The sequence below is a fragment of the Artibeus jamaicensis genome, unplaced genomic scaffold, assembly GCF_021234435.1.
Source record: "Artibeus jamaicensis isolate MK-2021 breed Jamaican fruit bat unplaced genomic scaffold, CSHL_Jam_final contig_648, whole genome shotgun sequence".
NCBI classification, from domain to species: Eukaryota; Metazoa; Chordata; class Mammalia; order Chiroptera; family Phyllostomidae; genus Artibeus; species Artibeus jamaicensis.
In genome coordinates, this window is record NW_026521912.1 from 1,207,728 (window position 1) to 1,226,150 (window position 18,423).

At 52.5% G+C, this 18,423-nt stretch overlaps 2 protein-coding genes across 9 annotated transcripts in view; both read right to left on the reverse strand.

Moving 5' to 3' along the window:
* Positions 1–6,389: 6,389 nt before the first annotated feature.
* Positions 6,390–11,354, reverse strand: ZNF414 (zinc finger protein 414). 7 transcript variants are annotated; one of them, XM_053670930.1, is made up of 8 exons: positions 11,205–11,318; positions 10,133–10,448; positions 9,737–9,844; positions 9,517–9,622; positions 8,641–8,984; positions 8,504–8,554; positions 6,680–6,858; positions 6,390–6,590 (listed from the first exon to the last, which is right to left on the reverse strand). In XM_053670930.1, exons 2-8 carry the CDS (start codon positions 10,416–10,418, stop codon positions 6,486–6,488), a joined length of 1,179 nt encoding a protein of 392 aa, XP_053526905.1. In that variant the 5' UTR covers positions 10,419–10,448; positions 11,205–11,318; the 3' UTR covers positions 6,390–6,485. The 7 variants fall into 7 exon arrangements, with proteins under 7 accessions (XP_053526905.1, XP_037014837.2, XP_037014838.2 ...); XM_037158942.2 differs by having other exon boundaries at positions 6,391–6,590; positions 11,234–11,354; XM_037158943.2 differs by having other exon boundaries at positions 6,430–6,590; positions 6,685–6,858; positions 11,234–11,354.
* Positions 11,355–12,121: 767 nt separating this feature from the next.
* Positions 12,122–18,423, reverse strand: part of MYO1F (myosin IF) — a 39,130-nt gene continuing 32,828 nt past the window's right edge. For both annotated transcript variants that reach the window (XM_037158909.2, XM_037158908.2), the window contains exons 22-28: positions 17,635–17,780; positions 17,106–17,252; positions 16,812–16,960; positions 16,358–16,441; positions 15,583–15,778; positions 15,327–15,496; positions 12,122–14,665 (exon numbers count right to left, since the gene is read on the reverse strand). In XM_037158909.2, coding sequence (XP_037014804.2) covers positions 14,589–14,665; positions 15,327–15,496; positions 15,583–15,778; positions 16,358–16,441; positions 16,812–16,960; positions 17,106–17,252; positions 17,635–17,780 — 969 coding nt within the window. In that variant the 3' untranslated portion in view covers positions 12,122–14,588. The remainder of the gene's footprint in view (positions 14,666–15,326; positions 15,497–15,582; positions 15,779–16,357; positions 16,442–16,811; positions 16,961–17,105; positions 17,253–17,634; positions 17,781–18,423) is intronic.

Sequence of the window (18,423 nt, forward strand, 5' to 3'; positions counted from 1 at the left end):
CACCAAACCCTGAGGAACTCCTGCCAGTAGAAGTAGCCCGAGGCCACCTTCTGCTAAGGCCTCCACAGGGCAGGGGATGGGGGTCATCCCCAGTGGAGAAGGGGTATAGTCTGCTCTGGGCGGGAGACCCCAGTGTCCTATGAGTGTGGTGGGTGAGGCCCTTTTGCTCCTCCTTCCCTCTTCTGCCTTCCTCATTTCCAACACTTCCTCGTCCACATCTCAGCTCAGAGAAGGACTTCCCTATTGCAGGCGCAGATGTCACATAGGGCCGTGGATGGCCCACTGGGATGGCAGATTTGGGGGTGGGTAGGTGACCAGTGTCCAAGGCCTTGGCCCAGGATGGGGAGGGAGTCTGAGGAACCCCAAGGTTCCCATTGCACAGAAGGTGGGTGAAAAATTGAGACAGCTGGGAGGCCAATGAAGATGGGATGATGGTAGTGAGCAAAGACAAGCACAGTCAGGATGTGGGGCCCAGCCCCATGGGTCCCTGGGAGGGCAGAGCCCTGCTTCTCAGTTTGGCCGTGTGCTTGAGGACGTTAAAAAGAGACAGAAGTTCCTGGAGATTCTGACAATTGGTCTGGATGTGGCCACTCCTAGACACTTGCTGGGCAACTTTAATGTGCAGCAAGCTAATTGAGAAGCGCTGGTGCCCATTGGGTACCAGCAGTACCCATTGTTCAAATGGTTTGCCTCCATTCAGTGGTTGGGCCTCAACATTCTGCAACATCCCAGGTAATGCCCTTGCTGCTGGTCTAGGGTCACACCTGAAGTAACAAGGACACAGAAAGATCCAGTTGAGAACAGGGAAGAAGAGTCTTCCCTGCATTGAGGACCTGCATTCCCAGCAGGAGCCCTTCTTTCCTTTTCCTAATAAAGGCATTTTAGTTTATTTGCTTTAGGATGTACTATGTAAACGCCTCATCTTATTCCCTTTGAATTATTTTTTAAAATATATTTAGTTGATTTATGTTATTACAGTTGTCCCATTTCCCCTTCATCCCCCTCCACCCTGCACACACCCTCCCATCCACATTCCCTCCCTTTATTTTATGTCCATGTGTTGTAAGTTCTTTGGCTTCTACATTTCCCATATCATTCTTGCCCTCCCTCTATTTTCTACCTATCATCTATGCTACTTATTCTCTGTACCTTTTCCCTCTCTCTCCTCCTCCCACTCCCCTGTTGATAACCCTCAATGTGATCTCCATTTCTGTGGTTCTGTTCCTGTTCTAGTTGTTTGCTTAGTTTGTTTTTAAAAGTTTTAGGTGTCGTTGTTAATAATTGTGAGTTTGCTCTCATTTTACTATATATGTTTTTTATCTTTTCTTAGATAAATCCCTTTAACATTTCATAAAATAAGGGCTTGGTGATGATGAACTTCTTGAACTTGACCTTATCTGAGAAGCACTTTATCTGCTCTTCCATTCTAAATGATAGCTTTCCTGAAGAAAGTAATCTTGGGTGTAGGTCCTTACTTTTCATCACTTTGAATACTTCTTTCCAGCCCCTTCTTGCCTGTAAGGTCTCTTTTGAGAAATCAGCTGATGGTCTGATGGGAACTCCTTTGTAGGTAACCGTCTGCTTTTCTTGCTGCTTCTAGGATTCTCTCCATTTTAATCTTGGCTAATGTAATTATGATGTGCCTTGGTATGTTCCTCCTTGGGTCCAACTTCTTTGGGAATCTCTGAGCTTCCTGGACTTCCTGGAAGTCTATTTCCTTTGCCAAATTGGGGAAGTTCTCCTTAATTATTTGTTCAAATAAATTTTCCACTCGTGGCTGTTCCTCTTCCCCTTCTGGTATCCCTATAATTCAGATGTTGGAACGTTTAAAGGTGTCCTGGAGGTTCCTAAGCTTCTCTTTTTTTTTTTCTCTACGATAAATTATTTTATCCTTTTTTTTTAAATTCTTGTTTCTCCATCCTTTTCTGTTTGGTTGTTTCTTTCTTCCTTCTGGTCCATTCCATTGATTTGAGTCCCAGTTTTCTTCCCATCATTACTGGTTCCCTGTGCATTTTCCTTCATTTCACTTAGCATAGCCTTCATTTTTTCATCTAATTTGCAACCAAATGCAACCAATTCTGTGAGCATCCTGATCACCAGTGCTTTGAACTGTGCATCTGATAGGTTGGCTATCTCTTGGTCCCTTAGTTGTATTATTTCTGGAGCTTTGATCTGTTCTGTTTCGGCCATTTTTTTTTTGTCTTGTCACACCTGTTACATACTGAAAGGTGGAGCCTTAAGTATTCACCAGGGCGGGGTAACCCAAGTTGCTGGTTTGTAATGCTGTATGTAGGGGCAGGGTCTGAGGGTACAATGGCACTTACTCTGCCCTCTGTTGGACCTCAGTCCCTTCTGCTGCTTCTCCCAAGCAAACTGGGCCCTTCTGGTGCTAATTCCTGGGTGGGTGGGCTTGTGTACATTCTAGGACCCTGTGGGTCTCTCCAATGAACTCTCCTGTGAGGCTTTATTTTTTTTTTTCTCTCCCTGAATGTCAACCCCCACAGGTGTTTTCAATAGGTGTTTTGAGGCTTTATTTCCCAGTGCTGGTACCCTGGGTTGCATGGTCTGTCTTGCTCCCCAGTTATGTGCATGCGAATGTGGGTCCACCTGCTCAGCCAGCTGCCTTGCACATAGTGCCTCGCATTCACCCCATTGCTGGGTCTGCCCATTGCCACCCCGCACCCAGGGTCTTCCAACTGTTGCCCGGGTGCCCAGGGTACCTTGCGCACCCAGTGTCACCGCTTCTCGTGCCTCAACCCCTCTCTGTTCAGCCACCTGACTCCACCCTGCCTACTGGTCTGGATGAATGTGTCTATTTTAACTTCTTGGCTGCCCAGCTTCTACACAGTTCAATTTTCTGTCAGTTTTGGTTGTTATTTTGTTTCTAAATTTTTGTTGCCCTTATTTTGGGTGTGCAAGGAAGCACAGTGTGTCTACCTACGCCTCCATCTTGACCGGAAGTCCAGGAGCCCTTCTTTTTTGCCTGACCTTTTAAGGAGGCCACAGACCCTGACTGGAAATGCCTGCCTGTCTGCTTTGACTCTGCAACCTCCATGCCTGTGCACCCATCCCCGCACACAGACATGCTCCGTCAGTCATTCCCAGATGTAGGTCCCTCTGAATGGGGGGGGGGGGCCCAGGAGGGCAGGGATGGTGAGGTCTGGGTCCTCTCTAGGTCTCCAGGACCAGGCTGGTCACAGACTGACTCTCCCATGGTTTTGTGAGGGAAAGAATGAATGAAAGAACAAGGGGTGATTGGCCGAGGGCATATAAGGTAAGCTAAAGGACTGAATGAATGACCATAGTGACTCCCAAGGCTCTGGGAAGGCTACTGGGTATGGACAAACCCCTGCAGGGCATGAGCTGGGTATGGTCCCCAGGGGGCATATGACCTCCTCTCCTCTTTGTGTTTTGCCCCTTCTGGAAGCCTGAAGCAGTGAACAGGGGCTGCATCTGGAGCTGTGGAACTGGAAGCCTGGAGAAATGAGCCAGGTCCAGGGTCTGCCTTGGGGAGCTGAGGGTGTTGGAAGGGGTTTGTTGGGGTAAACATGTGGGACTCTGCAGTCCAGGGAGGGGGGCCACCACATTCTGAGTGCACATGGGAAGCAGAAGCTGGTGTTCCCTGTCCCTGTGTAAGTTGCTCTAATGTGGGGGGTTGGGGTTGCAACCTCTGGTTCAGCCACATGTGAACAGGAGGGCTGGGCATGTGGGCAACTGAGGATCCGGAGCTGGGGGTGGGATGGGTGCTAGGGCCTCAATCAGGAACCTTTACCTCCCCTCTCCCAGTCCTGGGTGAGGGTAACTGGGCAGTCACTCCCAGTGACAGAGTTGGTGCTGGACCACTGCCTGGCAGTGGACGGGCACCAGGCAGACCTCAAGGACACTTGGCTCCCCAGTTCAACATGAAGCGGCAGTCTCTAGCTCCACCTGCCCATGTTGGGGCAGTTGCACAAGGCAGGTGCTAGCCTTAGTCAGCAGGCTCTTCTTATTCTCCCTCAGACTGATACTCCTGGGCATCCTCTGCTGGGCCCGAGAGGGCTCAGCTTTCAGGCATCCTGGAGTTGGGGCAGGGTAGGGGAACCATCTGTGGGGTCATTGTTTGGCCAGAGGGAGGGCAGGGGCTGTAGCTGCAGGAGCCTAGAAGGGACACTGGGAGCAGTAATGCTTCTAAGGCACATAGATGGGGTTGGATATGAGTTGGGAGGGATGAGGAAGGAGGTAGTTTTAGGAGTGGGCAGCATGCCCACACCAGGTTGCAGTGACCTGCCTCCAGAGACATCAGGGCAGCTTCCACAGGTCCTGGAGGGCAACATGAGCTGTGGACCCTTTGTACCCATGCAGGTGATGAGGTGGGGGTGGGGGTGTATCTGGACCAAAAATGGCTCTGGGTCTCTCTGGAGTCTGGGAAGTGGCATCACCTAGATCTGGGGGTGACTGGATGAAGGACTTGATGGGGAAGGAAAACTACTGGGGGCTGGCAAACCCCTGTACCCTGGAGATGGGTTGGGGGCCTAGGGAACACGGACCACTAAATCTTGTCCCTGGAGATGCAGGAAAAGGGGAGAATGTCTTTGGGACCCCACTACCTGGGTTTTCTCATAGGTAGTAACCATGCCCAGCTTCCAAGGTGGTGTGGAATCAGCAAATGACTTGGAACTGAGTCTGGCTAGAGGTCAGGGCTCAGTTAACTTACCCTCCTGGCCTAACATTTTCTATTTATAAAACAAACCCCTTGCCCTGGCTGGTGTGACACAGTGGACTGACCACTGGCCTGTGGACCAAAAGGGCACCTGTTTGATTCCAGTCAGGGTACATGCTGGGTTGCAGGGCACGTCTGTAGTTGAGGGCATTTGAGAGGCAACCACACATTGATGTTTCTCTCCCTTTTTCTCCCTCCCTTCCCATCTGAAAGTAAATAAATAAAACCTTAAAACAAAACAAAACAAAACCCAAAACAGGCCCCTTGACCCTGCCCATTTCCTCCCGAGGTTCTTGAACAGGTCCAGGTAGCCATGGGGCTTGGTGGCCAGAAGGATGTGAAGAATCCTCCCGTTGAGCACGGGCCTGCGAACCAGACAATCGTGGTTCAATTCCCAGTCAGGGCACATACGGGGGTTGCAGGATGGTTCCCTGCAGGCCAGTTCCCAGCAGGGGACGCACGAAAGGGATCCATACATTGATGTTTCTCTCCCTCTCTCCTTCCCTTCCCCTCTAAAGATAAATAAAATCTTAAAAAAAAAAAAAAACAAAAACAGAATCCTCCCTCTCCCCCAGCCCCTCTCTGAATCCTTAGGAGGACTCCGGGGTGACTATCATCACACCCATTTTCCTGGACGAAGCCGCTGGGAAGTAGGGAGTGCAGGGGCCCTGGATGGCCCATCTAGCCCCACAGCCAGTGCTGAGTACCAACCACCTCAGCAGAGGCCTGTTCACAGGATGTCTGTATTCCCCAGGAGGCAGAGGAGAAGGGAGATGGTTGTTGGAACCCTGGGAAGGCATGGGGGGGGGGGGGATGGGTCAAGATGAGGCCTTCTGGGCTACTAGGGCAGGCTCTTCATTTGGAATGCTGTGGGAGCCCCTGAAGGTTATTGGAAGGGGAGAGGCACAATCAGGAGAGACTAGTTTTCAGGGGTCCTCAGACTGGGGGAAAGGTGAGGGAAATTGCTTCAGGTGCTCCTGGAACGGGACAGGGTGAGGCCTGGGCTAGGGTACTAAGAGGCTGGAACCAGGAACACATGGGATTTCCATACCTAAGAGGCTCAGCCCACAAAGCTGTGGTGGCAGCAGGCCTGAAACAACAGCATGGCCAAACCCTGGCCCAAGTTTGAACCCTGAACCAGGCCTGACTTCCCATGAAGAAATGCAAGAGGGGAAGATCGGGATGGGGGAGGGGTAAAGAGGGAAGGGAGCCCAGGCTCCCCAGGGCTTACCTTGACCCACTCTCTTCCTCAGAGCTGGGGCAGAGGGGGAGTGCAGCAGGACAGGGTGAGGTCTGAGTTCTAGCCTGCCAGTGCCCTTATCTGGTGCCCCAGCTCTGCCTTCCAGAGGGGCAGTCCCGCCATCCTTTCCCCTCCCCGTGAGTTACCATGGTCTTGGGTCCTGGGGGGCTCCAGCTGGGTCAGTCCCAGCACTTTCTCAGGATCAAGCCTCCCTGCCTGTCTTCCCGACTGATGCTCAGTAGTTTAAATGAAAAGAAAGAGAAGGAAAGAGAAAAGAAAGCAAGCTGCCAGGTGGACAGTGGGCAGTTCTGAGCTGGAGACTAGGTCCCATGTTCCGGTGATGGGAGGTGGGATACCGGTGGACGGTGATGGGAGGCCTTCCCTCTCCCAAGTTGGGTGGGGACGCCCAAGACTGCTAGGTAGGCTGCTGTGCATCAGAGGGCAAGGGACACAGCACAGGCCAGTTCATTGTGCCTTTTATTGTCCCCCCACCCCATCCATTTCAGGCCCCCCTAAAATTACAAAACTACCCACACCTCATGACCTCTATGACCTCGTGACCTCTGTGCAGCAGGGTTCAGAACGGTGAGAAAACTGGACACTCCCCTTCAGAGAGCAGCAACGACATCTTGGGTGCAAGCGGGGCCCGGTCTGGGTGGGGCAAAGGAGGAGGCACTTGAGCCTCAGTCCATCCCTCATTTTGGGGGTCCCTCATCCTCCCCTTCCCAGCACTTCCAGACCTTACCCGCCGGGGCCTCGGGGCACGGCTGCCGGGGCAACGAGGCCACGGGGGTGATAGGGCGGTGGTCCTCCAGATGTAGGGTCATGGCGGGGCGAGAGGCCGTGGAGAAGGCACACTGCATGCACGAGTAGCGGCCACGTGTATGCTCCCACAAGATGCGGCTTGGGGCCACATGCCCTGCGGGCAGGTGGGCCCCTGTCAGTCCCGGCCCCAGCCCAGAGGTCCTGTCCACCCAGAGGACGGTGGTCATGGGCAAGAGCATTTTGGACCCTTCCCCACCTCTCCATCAGCTCGAGAGTGTTGGAGGGTCTGGACTGACCGATCCGTTTCCCCCCGGTGTGCTTCCCCTGGAAACGGGGGCATTCAATTTGACTTCCGTGTCCCCCATTCCCATCCCCAGAACACCCGCAAAACACAAGCTTTACACCACTGAAGGCGCAGGCTAGTAATTTTTAAGGAAAAAAATCCTGTATTTTAGGGCTGGCACTGCTGCTTTCTAGTATTGGGTTGGCCAAAAAGTTTGTTTTTCACCAATAACTTTATTGAACAACATAGTCACTGTTTCTGTTCCACTACCTTCTGCCATCTTTCAGGCACCTTCATAATTCCATCTTCCCAAAACTTATCTTTTTGAGCAAGGAACTGTTCCAGGTGCCTTTTGCAATCTTCCCGGGAACTGAAATTTTTTTCCATTAATAAAATTTTGTAAAGACCAAAATAAATGGAAACCTTTAGGTGCAATGTCTGGTGAATACTGCAGATGAATCAGAACAAGCCCAGCCAAGCTATAACAGTTTTTGCCTCGTCATTAAAGAAACCTGCTGTCTTCTGTTATCCTGATGGAAGATTACCCGTTGTCTGTTGACTAATTCCAATGCTTTTTGTCCAATGCTGCTTTCACTTGGTCTAATTGGGGGAAATACTTATTGGTATTAATCATTTGGTTTTCCGGAAAGAGCTTGTAATAGAGGACTCCCTTCCAATCCTACCATGTTACAATATCAACTTCTTTGCATGAAGACTGGACTTTAGTGTGGTTGTGGTGGTTCATTTCACTTGTCCCATGATCTCTTCTGTTCCACATTATCGTAAAGTATCCTTTTCACCACCCATCACAATTTGTTTTAAAAACAGAACATTTTCGTTCCATTTAAGCAGAGAATTGCATGTGGAAATATAGTCAAGAAGGTTTTTTTCACTTAACTTATGTGGAACCCAATTAACATAACCAAGCTGGTGCAAATGATTTTCAACACTTGATCTGGCTACTTGAGTATGTTGGCTATCTCTTGTGTGGTGTGACATTGATTGTTCTCAATTAATGTCTTGATTAGATCTCTATCAACTTCAACTGTTCTACCTGACCATGGAGCATCATCCAGTGAGAAATCACCAGCACAAAACTTCACAAACCACTTTTGACACATTTGATCACTCATAGAACCTTCTCCACACACTGCACAAATCTTTTTTGTTTTAGTTGTTTTTACCTTTCTTGAAATAATAAAGCATAATATGTATAATATAAAAGCATAATATGACAAAAATGTTGCTTATTTTCTCCCATCTTCAATATTAAAATGACTACACAAAAATTCACCAATTTTGATAAGTTTTTAAAATGTACGCTTATATGACAGCTGTCAGAATACAATCTAAAAGAATTGTTTCGAATGAAGTTAAAAACAACTAAGCGCTACTAGAACCATCTTACAGGGAAAAAAAAACCAAACAAACTTTTTGGCCAACCCAATCTCCTGGGCCCAGCAGAGTACTGGACAGAAACCCTCAACATCCCACCCTGGTGGTCACCTGCACGCACCTGAGGGTGCATCGGAACCGCCCTGGGGTCTCCGAGGACTGCCTCCTGCACCTGCAGTAAATGGATGGGGTCAAGGTCAGAAATCAGCAAAGGCAGAGCCCATCCCACCCTTCTAGTGGCCCTGCCACTACACTTACCTTGGCTCTTTTTCCACACAGCGGTGCTGGAGGCTGGCAGCCCAGGTGCAGTGGCCAGGAAGGGGCGCAGGCGTGGGGGGCTTAGGTCATAGGGCGTGGTGTTCAAGTAGGGCATGAAGGGCCCAGTGGGGGCAGGGGTGGGGGCCATGAAGGGCTCAAGAAGCGGGAACTGCAGGCTGGGCGCTGATGTAGGATCAGACTCGGGGGGGCATTCAAGCCCAGATGGCTCCTTGTCGAGGGCTGGGGGTGGCGGTGGGGCTGGGCTCTGCCCTTGCTCAGCGCAAACATGAAGATGCTTGAAGAGTGAGCGGTGCGTGCGGAACCGCAGGAGGCAATTCTCACACCTGGGGTGGGCACAGAGCTGGGCTCAATCTCCTGGAGGACCAAGGATGAGCCTACCGGATGCTACCTGGGGACTGGCCTAGACAGCATGGTAAGGGAGCTCACATCCAAATCAAATCCCCTACCTGCAGGGTAGGAGCTTGCCCTGAGCACCCCCCTACTGTGGTGGAGACCTTTCTGGACCCCTCCTCAATGGAGCCCTGAGAAAATGAGGATGAAATCTCAATTTTCATTTAGAAGATCAACTTTCCTCTTGGGGGTGAGACGTGGCAGAGCCATACCCACGTTAGCTCCACCCTTTCCAGTCCCCTGGACTTGGCCCTAAGTACCAGTCTCCCTAGTGCATATAAGAGCAAGGCTTGCCCAAGATCACACACCCACTTCCAGGTCAACCTCCCCCGGCCACCACCACCACCCCCTACCAGAAAATGGCAGGGCTTGAACCCCAGGTACTGGCTGCCACAGCAGGAGCAGGAAGAGCTGCCTGGGGCCTGGTTGAGGAGGAGCAAAGGAGGTGGGTGGTCAGGGTCTCACTTGAAGTAGCGATTGGGTTTGTAGTGCAGCTTGCCATGGGCCACCAGTTCCTGCATGCTGGGGAAAGTCTCCGTGCAGCTCAGGGCCGAACAGCGGAACAGCTTGCCTGGCAGGGCAGGGGTGGAGGACAGAGGAGTGGGGTGGGGTGGCCAAGGGTCAGCCTGGGAACTCTGCCTGCCTCCCACTCTAATCTGCCTCCCACCACCTACCCTTGTCTTACCTTCCAGGGACTGTGTGGGTGGGCAGTGGGTACGAAGATGCTGTGCCAAGTCACGAATGCTGGGGAAACTGAGGCAGCAGCCAGGGCTAGAGCAGGGTATCTGCTTTCCTGTAGGATATATACAGCAGGGTCACCCATCCTTCCTGCCTGCCCCCCTACCCCCAAGCTTTCCAGGGCTTTGTACCAGAGAGGCAGTTACCCTGTGGTTTCCTACTGGGGCCTTTACCATCTACCTCCTCCACCAGACTCTGCTGCCAGAGGGCAGGGGCTGAGTTGGCCTGGCTAATCACTTGGTGCTCAGTAAATAGTTCTCTCTAGATAAGCCCCAAGTATGCAGATACTCTGCACTCCTCACTCCAGGCCTGTGACCCCACAGAAGGCCCCATCACAGGTCACCTGGTGGTGGGCGTCGCCTGGGAGGCCGAAGGTCCTCACTGGTCCCGGAGACTGTGCTGGGTGTGCCAAGGCTGGGTCCAGGGACAGGCTGTACACTGTCTGGGGCTGAGGAGGAACCTTGCTGGGCCCCTTCAAGCCCTCCACGGTCCCACACTGGGGGTGTGGCTGTCTGGTCCGGACCTGACTCCTCCTCCATGGAGAAAGAGGTGGCTGCAGCAGCCACACCTGGGGCTAATACTTCCTTGCCAGTCTCACTGGAGCTGGGGTCTGCTGCAGTGGCCAGCATGTCTGGGTTAAGCCCAGAGGGTTCCTCCTCCTGGTGGAAGAAAGAGGTGGGCAGAACCCCTCTGGGCCCAGAGGGAACCCTTTTGGGCCCCCTCTGGTTCCCTGACTGGGGCCAGTCAGGCCCCAAGGCTGCAGTGCATTCCTGAAGCAGCGAATGCCCTCGAGATATTAGCCCCCACCCTAAGGAGTTATCATCAAGGGAGGACAGGGTTTGAGGGTGGACTGAGTTCCTGCTATTTGCCTCCACCCCCAAGCAAGGAGCTAGTTGGGAAGTGTTCCAAAAGTAGAAGGGGACATCTGTCAGGAACCGCCCATTTCAAAGCAGCAGCCCTTCCACCCGCAACTTGGGAAACCAGGGAAGCTCCCAATGCGGCAAGGGTGTGGCCTAGGGAGAGTGGGCGGAACAAATGCTGTGAAGGCGGAGCTCTGAACAGGACTGGGATAGGAAGATGCCGGTGGGGTCGAGGGTGCCCAAGTGGATTGTTTGAGGACATCACTCAAACACACACACTCTCACTCACACACACACACACACACACACACACACTCTTCGGGGCTAGAGCTGTGCAGGCGAACTTCTAGGTGCTGACGGCCCTGCAGCAGCTAGGCCAGGGGCGGAGCCCGAGTCCTTTGGGCGTGGCCAAGTCGAAGCCCGGCCCGGAAGTGGGGGGTAGGGCGCTCGCCGAGTGGCAACCAGCGGCGGGGCGATTGCCCGGGTGTGGGGGCGGGGTCAGCTGGAGGGTGTGTGCGCGACGGGACCGCTCTCCGCCAGCCCTCGCTGGCTCACCGTTCCCTTATTCCCGGCGCCGCGCTCACCATCCTCGGCCCGACTAGGCTTCCTGTTCCCGCAGCTCCTGCAGCTCCAGCTGAGGTTGTGGCGACTCCCTGGGCGCCCAAGGGCTCACGCTCACGTCAGCGCCATTTTCCGCCTTCAAGCTCTCGCGAGAGCCTGTCGGCTCTGCGCACGGCGCTCCGTGAGGAGGCGGGGCCTGATGTCTAGGGTCCTCCTGGATTGTAGAACTGGTACCCGCGGCGAACGTGGAAGCCAGGGGCCAGGGCAGTTTTAAGAGTGTAAGCGCTGAGCCCATACTGGTGTGGCTCAGTGAACTGGGTTTCCTCCACACACCGAAAAGTTGTCTTTTTCCTGGGTCGGGGAACCTGGCTGGATTGGCACCAGGCTCCCGGTAGGGGGCGTGCGCTAGCAACCGAGCTCGCACATCGTTGTTTTCCTCTTTTTTTCCCCTCCCTTCTCATCTCTCTTACACTAATAAAATTTTTAAGAAAAAAAGTCTGTACGCTGAGATCTGGGATTAAGATCTATCCTGGCTTATGTATTCGCCTGCAAAATGGGCATCTTCATCCCCTTCGGTTCTGTCACCAGCCCTTGAAAGCGATTCTCCTTTCTGGAAAAGGTGATGTTCAGTGGGCAGCCTCTTTGGAAAAAAATTGGCAATGGCCGTCAAAATTTTCAGTGCGTTTAGTTCTGAAACTGGAGTGGGTCCGTTTTAATAGCTAGAGGTAAGAAGCTGTCAGGAGAGGCGTGTTTCCAGGAGGATGGCACTGGTATCCTGGCGTGAAATGAGTCACCTATCCATCTTAATGTGTGCTAGGTTCTGGGGGGCTCAGAGATGAACAGCACCGACAAACATCCCTGCCCCCGAGGGCCACTTACATTTTAAAATGGGGAAACAAGATAACAACAAATACAGAAAATGGTCTTAGGTTTTATTAAGTGCTACAAAGAAAAAATAAAGAAGGATGTGGTAGTGCTGGGTCAGGGAAGCCTCTGTGAAGTGACTTCTGAGCTGTTACCTGTTACGAAGGCATGAGTCAATGGAAGGTGGTGGGGGCAGGGCACGCTGGAAAGAGTGGGTAGTAGCTGGTGCCAATGTCCTGAGGTGGGAAGGGAAGGGACGAGCTTGTCTTTTTCAAGGAACAATGAGATCAGTGGATGCTGGAGCAGAGTGGAGGCAGGGTGTGGAGGTCAGAAAGTGAAGATGGTGCTGGGAGGGTCATACAGGGTCTTGTGAGCTGTGGAGGGAGGACTGTGTTTCTACTCTAGATCCTAATGAGTTTCCAGTTGCAGGAGGTACACCATCTGATCCCTGGAGGTCTTTTGGAAAGTGGTCTATTGAGGGACAGTGAAGTGGATATTTGATATCAGAGTTCTATAATACATTATTTAACTATTCAAGAGGTGTCTGTTGAGTTCTAGGCAAATGTAGACTATATGCAATGTAATTCCATCTGTGTACATAAGATGTACTTATGTGCTTTTATATGAAGAAAATATCATTAGAAGGAGACACTAGAAACTGGGGAAGGGAACAACGACTTTTAAGGGAGGGAGTGGCAGATTTTTCAAACTTTTGTGCAGTTGGAATTTAAATTTTTTTCTTTTGTTTATCCTTAATACAGTTAACAACTTCAAAAACAGGCCATTTTGATTCAGGGTGGAGAAGTGTGTTTGCAGGGAAGATGGGTGCAATCTGGGGAAGGGTTGGGTGAGGCCTCAGAAAGGAGAGGGACCCACGGAAAGGAGGGGCTGGACTTAAGAAATTTTGTAAAGAGTCAACAGGATGTGGGCTGTGTGAGTGGGGGCAAGCTGACAGGTTTACAGATGCTGTCACTTACATGTAAGAAGCTACTAGAATATATTAACCCCACTCCTTCCTTTATACTCACTGTCCCCCCAAACCTCATTCATCCAACCTATCCAGAAGGCCCTACTTTCTGCATATGTGGTGCCTGCTATGGCTGAAGTGGAGAGGCCAGGGGCTGTACCCCAAAGTACTTGGAGGGCAGCATTCTGCATGGTAAGTTTAGGGCAGAAAGGGAGACTGAAGCCGTGATTTCCTCTCAGCACCAGGAAATAGGAAACGCCCAGCTGATGAAGTCGGTGGCTTATGTGGGTTGTCCTTCCCTCGGCCTGTCCTCACATCTAAGTCTTGCAGCAAGAGATGTGCACAATGGTGGTTGGGCAGAGTGAGCAGATAAGAGATGGAAGGAACCAGGGACATTCAAGGAACTGGCTAAATGCTTTGGTAAAATGACTGGCTATCAAAAGGGCTGTTGAGACCCAGTTACAAACTTGGGATTTTTTTTTCCCCCAGCCACACTTAAGTTTCCCCAGATAGGTGCAAAAGAGGGAGGATGTGGATCCTACAAAAGGCTCAGCTGGTCAGTCAGCCCCTGTCCCCTCTCTGGCTCAGTCCTGACCCCACCATTCTCCCAGACTGGCTGCTCTTGGAGGGGCTGAGCACAGAGGAGGTGTCCGTCTGGAAAGCCAGGATCTGTAGGCTCAGACCAAGGCAGGACTCCAAGCTGGTTTCAGTTACACATGCATGGAGTTCTCAAAGGTTTAGACTTCAGCATGGGTTTGGAGACAGCTGGGGAGACCAGTAACCAGACTGACCCCTTCACCTGTGACCATAAATGCAGAAAGCCAGGGCCTTTTAATGTCAGAACTGGTCCTGACCCCATGGGGTAGGGGGCAAGGACTAGTGGTGGCCCAGGGTGGGTTGTGGGGAGCCATGTGGGGGACCTGCCTCCTTCTTCAGGGTCTGGTCAGGTCCCAGATGGGTTTGGGAGCTATAGATTCAGATCTGACAGGACCACCTGATCATTTTCTGTGGGAAAGCTGGGATACAGCTTCCAGAAGCTGGCAAGTAGACAAACAAACTTTTTAAGCCTTGGCTCTGGGGAATCTTGGGCAAGTGACTTAACCTCAGAGCCTTCATTTTTTTTTCCATCTGTAAAGCGGCACATTTGCTCTTCCTATGTCACTAGGTTCTGAGTTTAGCACTCAGTCAGTTCATACTTCTACTAAACAAACATTTATTGCTTCAGTGAAGGGAGCAGGAGGGAGGTCACGCTTGTCAAGGCCTCCCCACTTTACCTCATGCTGAGAGGACACCACTCATTTCATACAAGGCAGCTGGGAGGTAGGCTCTGCTATTAGCCCTGTGTGACACAGGAGGAAATGCGTGTGACATGGGAGGCCAGGGCCCAGGGGTGGCTGCAGTGGTGACCCTTAGACGCACTCAGGGGCTGGACTGGGCTGGAAGCCACAGTACTGGACCTCTGGGTAATGCAGCTAAGGGAAATGAGACCCCTGCCAGCAGGGTCTGGCTCCCTGGCAGGCAGAAGAACAGTATCCTGGGCCGATGGCTCAGATTTTCTCCACATAGTTTCCGGGGAAGAGACCTTCCTGGCCATGCAGTCGGCCTTTCCACCAGCCAGAGGAATCTGTGGGAGAGAAGAGAGTGTGAGGCACTGCCCAGCCTGTCCCAGAGAAAACCTTCATGCTGGCTTACTGTCTGTCTTACTCATTTCCACTGGCCTGGCATAATACAGAGGCTAAAAAGAGAGTGACAGAGGAAGGGAGGGAGGAATGACCACATGGTCTTTCTTCGTCAATGGCTCACACTCCATCATTTTCTAGATCATTTGCTTTCACTCTTTCCTCATCATTTCTGACAAGCTCCTCCCCTCAATCCCTATGGTGGACCCAGGAGGGTGCACCTATGGGTGACCTCCACGAGGCTTCCCCACCCAACTTGCAGAGGGTGCTGTTGAGTCCCAGGCCCCTCTGGGGGCAGCTCAGGGGACTTAGGTAGGAAGTGGCCTGGGCCATCCAGACATGGGCCATTTACTACTCACAAGGGGTCTCTGAAGTTTTGCTATTAGCCAGGTAACAAAAATGGGGTACTAGGTGTGATGAATTGAGGCCAGGTTCCTGGGCAGCCCTAGCTTGTACAGCAACTGGCTCAGAAAAGGGCATCTCTAACTGGGCCTGGAAGCCTGCTGGCAACCTCTGTTCTCCCACCGGAGGGATATAAGGTAATGGGGGCTGCCTGGTTCTGTCAGGGTTCTGACTCTTCCCACCTCTGTCCCCCCACACACATACCTTCCATGAGGATCTCAATGACTTCATTCACGTTGAAGCTCAGCTCATCCACATCTTGGCCCACATACTGGTACAGCGCCCGGCACCGCGGGCCATGCACCCGTGGCTGGGGCTTGGGTCGGCCCACACCAGGCACTGGCCGCTGTCCCACACTGCGCTTCCTCTGCATGCTGTGAACATAGCAGGTGTTCCTCACAGCCCTCGATACTCCCCACTGCCTGCTCACCTCCTAGAGCTGCCCTCCCACCCCACCTACCCAGCCACACCCTGATCAGGCACATTGAGGAATTCTGTGTTGTGCTCCGAGGGGGGTCGTGCCCGGGGTTGTCTGCTGGCCCTTAGGGCTGAAGATGGAGGTCCTTGGGGGGGCCGCTGAGAGCCTCCTCTAGATGTGATCTCCAGGGGCAGAGGGCCCCCTCTGGCAGAGGGAGGCACCCCATTGTGGTGCAGACCTGTGGCGGGAGTGAGAATAGAGACATTTTTTAGGGTGCTGCTAAAAGTATCAAGGAGGATTTGATTCCAAGTTTTCAGTCAGAGGGAGGAAGCAGCCATACTCTCAATCCAATATGGTAACTGGCTGGAGGGAGGGACCAGAAGGGACCAGAGAAAGGCTCTGCAGGGGTAAGATTTCCTCCCACCTGCTTCTGTGGAGGGCTTTTTTGGGTGGGTCTTGTGAATAGGAGCTCAAGTGTAGTAGGAATTTGAGAGATAGGCAGAGCAAATAGACCCAGCAAAGGCCTGGAGATAACAAATTTGGTAAGTTGGCAAAATAAGATGTAGCTTGCACAGCTAGAATGTAGGATGAGAGGAGAGAAGAGGTCAGTGGTTATAGCAGGGGGTCAGATTGTGAAGGGCTTTGCATTCCAAACTAGGCTTAGACTTCGTTACACGGGAGATGGGGAACTGTGGAGAGCTCTGGACAGAGAAGAGCATGGTCAATTCTGCTTGTTAAATCCGCTGACAGGAAGTCTGGTTTAGGTCATGGGGCCCACAAAAGGCAAGGGAAGACACTTAGGGGGGCGTCTCCTCACCCCTGGGGGGCCCGGGGGCTGCCCGGGAAGGGGCCTGGGCCGACCTTCGAGCTTTTCCCTGGGCCACTCCTTTCCGTGTAGGCTCTGGAAAGGAAAAGGTAAAAATGTAGGGATTACAGTTGTGTCTAGACCACATCAGGCTTTTGGCCCCGCCCTCAACTCCGGTCCATTTGGCCTTAGCCCAGTGATTGGTCTCTCTCGTCCAGAACCCACCTCTCGGTGGCTCCCTGGGCCCGTCCCAATCTTTTAGCCCTCTCACTGGCTGCGTTGTTGGCCACGCTCTCTCTTTATTTCTCGCCCAGTCATTGGTCCTGTCTTCTAAATTTCTCTCGAGCCTTCCCTCCAGGGCCCTCACCCACTCTTGTCCCGCCTCACTGGCTCCACCTTTTAAGCATTGATTGGTTGCTTGCTGGCCCCGCCCCTTTGGCTCTGCTCCCTTTCTGTGCAGACTCACTAGAGCTTTTGGGCAGCCCGTCGCCCACGCTGACACTGAGGGCACGGCCGCTAGCCTTGAGCACCGCCACGTCGCCGGAGCCACGCGAGAAAGTGACGCTGCGGGTGCCACCTCCGCCCCAGCCCTCCTTTTTCACCCGGAACTGTAGTCTGTGGGGAGAGGAGGGAGTTGTGGGGGCGCCGCCTCCCAAGCGGGAGTTCAACTCCCCACCCCATCCTTGCTCGATCCGTGGGGTGGGAGAGGGTTTTGCTGTGCCTAGATTAGCTTGAGGATGGTGGTGGGGGAGGGCCGTACGTGTCGCCGAATGTGAGGGGCAGGGGCCTCCGCGCTGCCTCCTCGAAACGTTTGCACAGGAGGCTGACAAACTCGGTCTTGAAGATGCTTTCCAGGAAGCTGTCGGCAGCTTCTTCTTGGAGGATAAAGAAGTCGTCCTGTCGCGTGCTGGGGGAGGGGCAGGAAAAAAGGCAGGTGATAGTGACAGGTGAGGGTGACAGAGGGTGAGATGTAACCGGGGAGGGACAAGTGAGGGGCAAGTGAGGAGTTACAGAGGTAGGGGAAAATGGGAGAAGTGGCAAGGAGCTGGACAATGTGGTAATAGAGAAGGGCCAGGTAGGAGTCAGGTGAGGTGACAGGTGCTGTTGGCAAATAAGGATCATGAGTGTGGAGGCAGGTAAAGGTGGCAGGTAGGGCCAAGAGAGGGATGTATGTATGACAGTAGGTAAGATGGTCAGGGTTACAGATGAGGTAACAAGTATGAGGACAGCTGATAATGAAAAGGGGGCAGGTGAGAGTGACCATGGGGCGGGTGGGTGTCTGGCCTCACCTGAGGGAAACTCCCCGCAGGGCTTGGATCTCCAGTTTCTTCTTCAGGACCTCACGCACCTGGCCCTTCTCGGGTCCCTTCTTCACCTTCTCCCGCCCGATCACATATACACATCTGGGTGTCAGGATCAAGTCCCTCTTGATGGGCTGTGAGGATGCAGTACCAGAGAGGATGATGGCAGGAGCCCTGGGCATAGGGATCAATTTCAGGTGGGGGGGGGCTGGCACTGGCAGGTCAGGTGGGTGAGGCTGTCTCTCCATGTGAAGGTGTGTGGGTGGTTATATTCTATAATAAATAGGTTAATTAAGGGTATATTGGCTAGAGGGGGATGTCTGGGTCAGTGGAGAGGTACAGGCTAGGTGAAGATATACCTGTTGGACATGGGTGCCCAGGCCAAATTAGAGTACCTAGGCGTAGGTGTATCTGGGCCACATGAAGGTGTGTCTAATGGACAGGTCTATCTAGACTAGGTGAAGGTGTGTGTATCTAATGGATAGATGTGTCCAGGATAAGTGAGGGTGACACTGTGGTCAGGGCTTCTGGGTGAGGTGTATAATTGTGGACAGATGTGATGGCCTAGGTGAAGATGCATCTGATGGATATGTGTGTTTAGGCTACATAAGGGCATATTTGATGGACAGATGTATCTATGTTAGTTGAGCACATATTTATGGGCAGGTATGTCCTGGTCAGATGAGGGTGTACCTATGGTGGGACAGGTGTAGGCTAGATGACTATATATATCTGTGGACAGGTGTGCCTGAACCAGGTAAGGGTGTACCTGTGGTG

Bases quoted from the DNA above. Each gene is read 5' to 3' on its own strand.
- ZNF414 (XM_037158942.2), bottom strand. The intron at 8,555-8,640 runs GTAAGTGTAGTG...CATTTACTGCAG, and splicing joins TGTGTGGAAAAAGAGCCAAG to GTGCAGGAGGCAGTCCTCGG. The intron at 6,859-8,503 runs GTGCGTGCAGGT...ACCTGCCCGCAG, and splicing joins CGGTTCCGATGCACCCTCAG to GGCATGTGGCCCCAAGCCGC.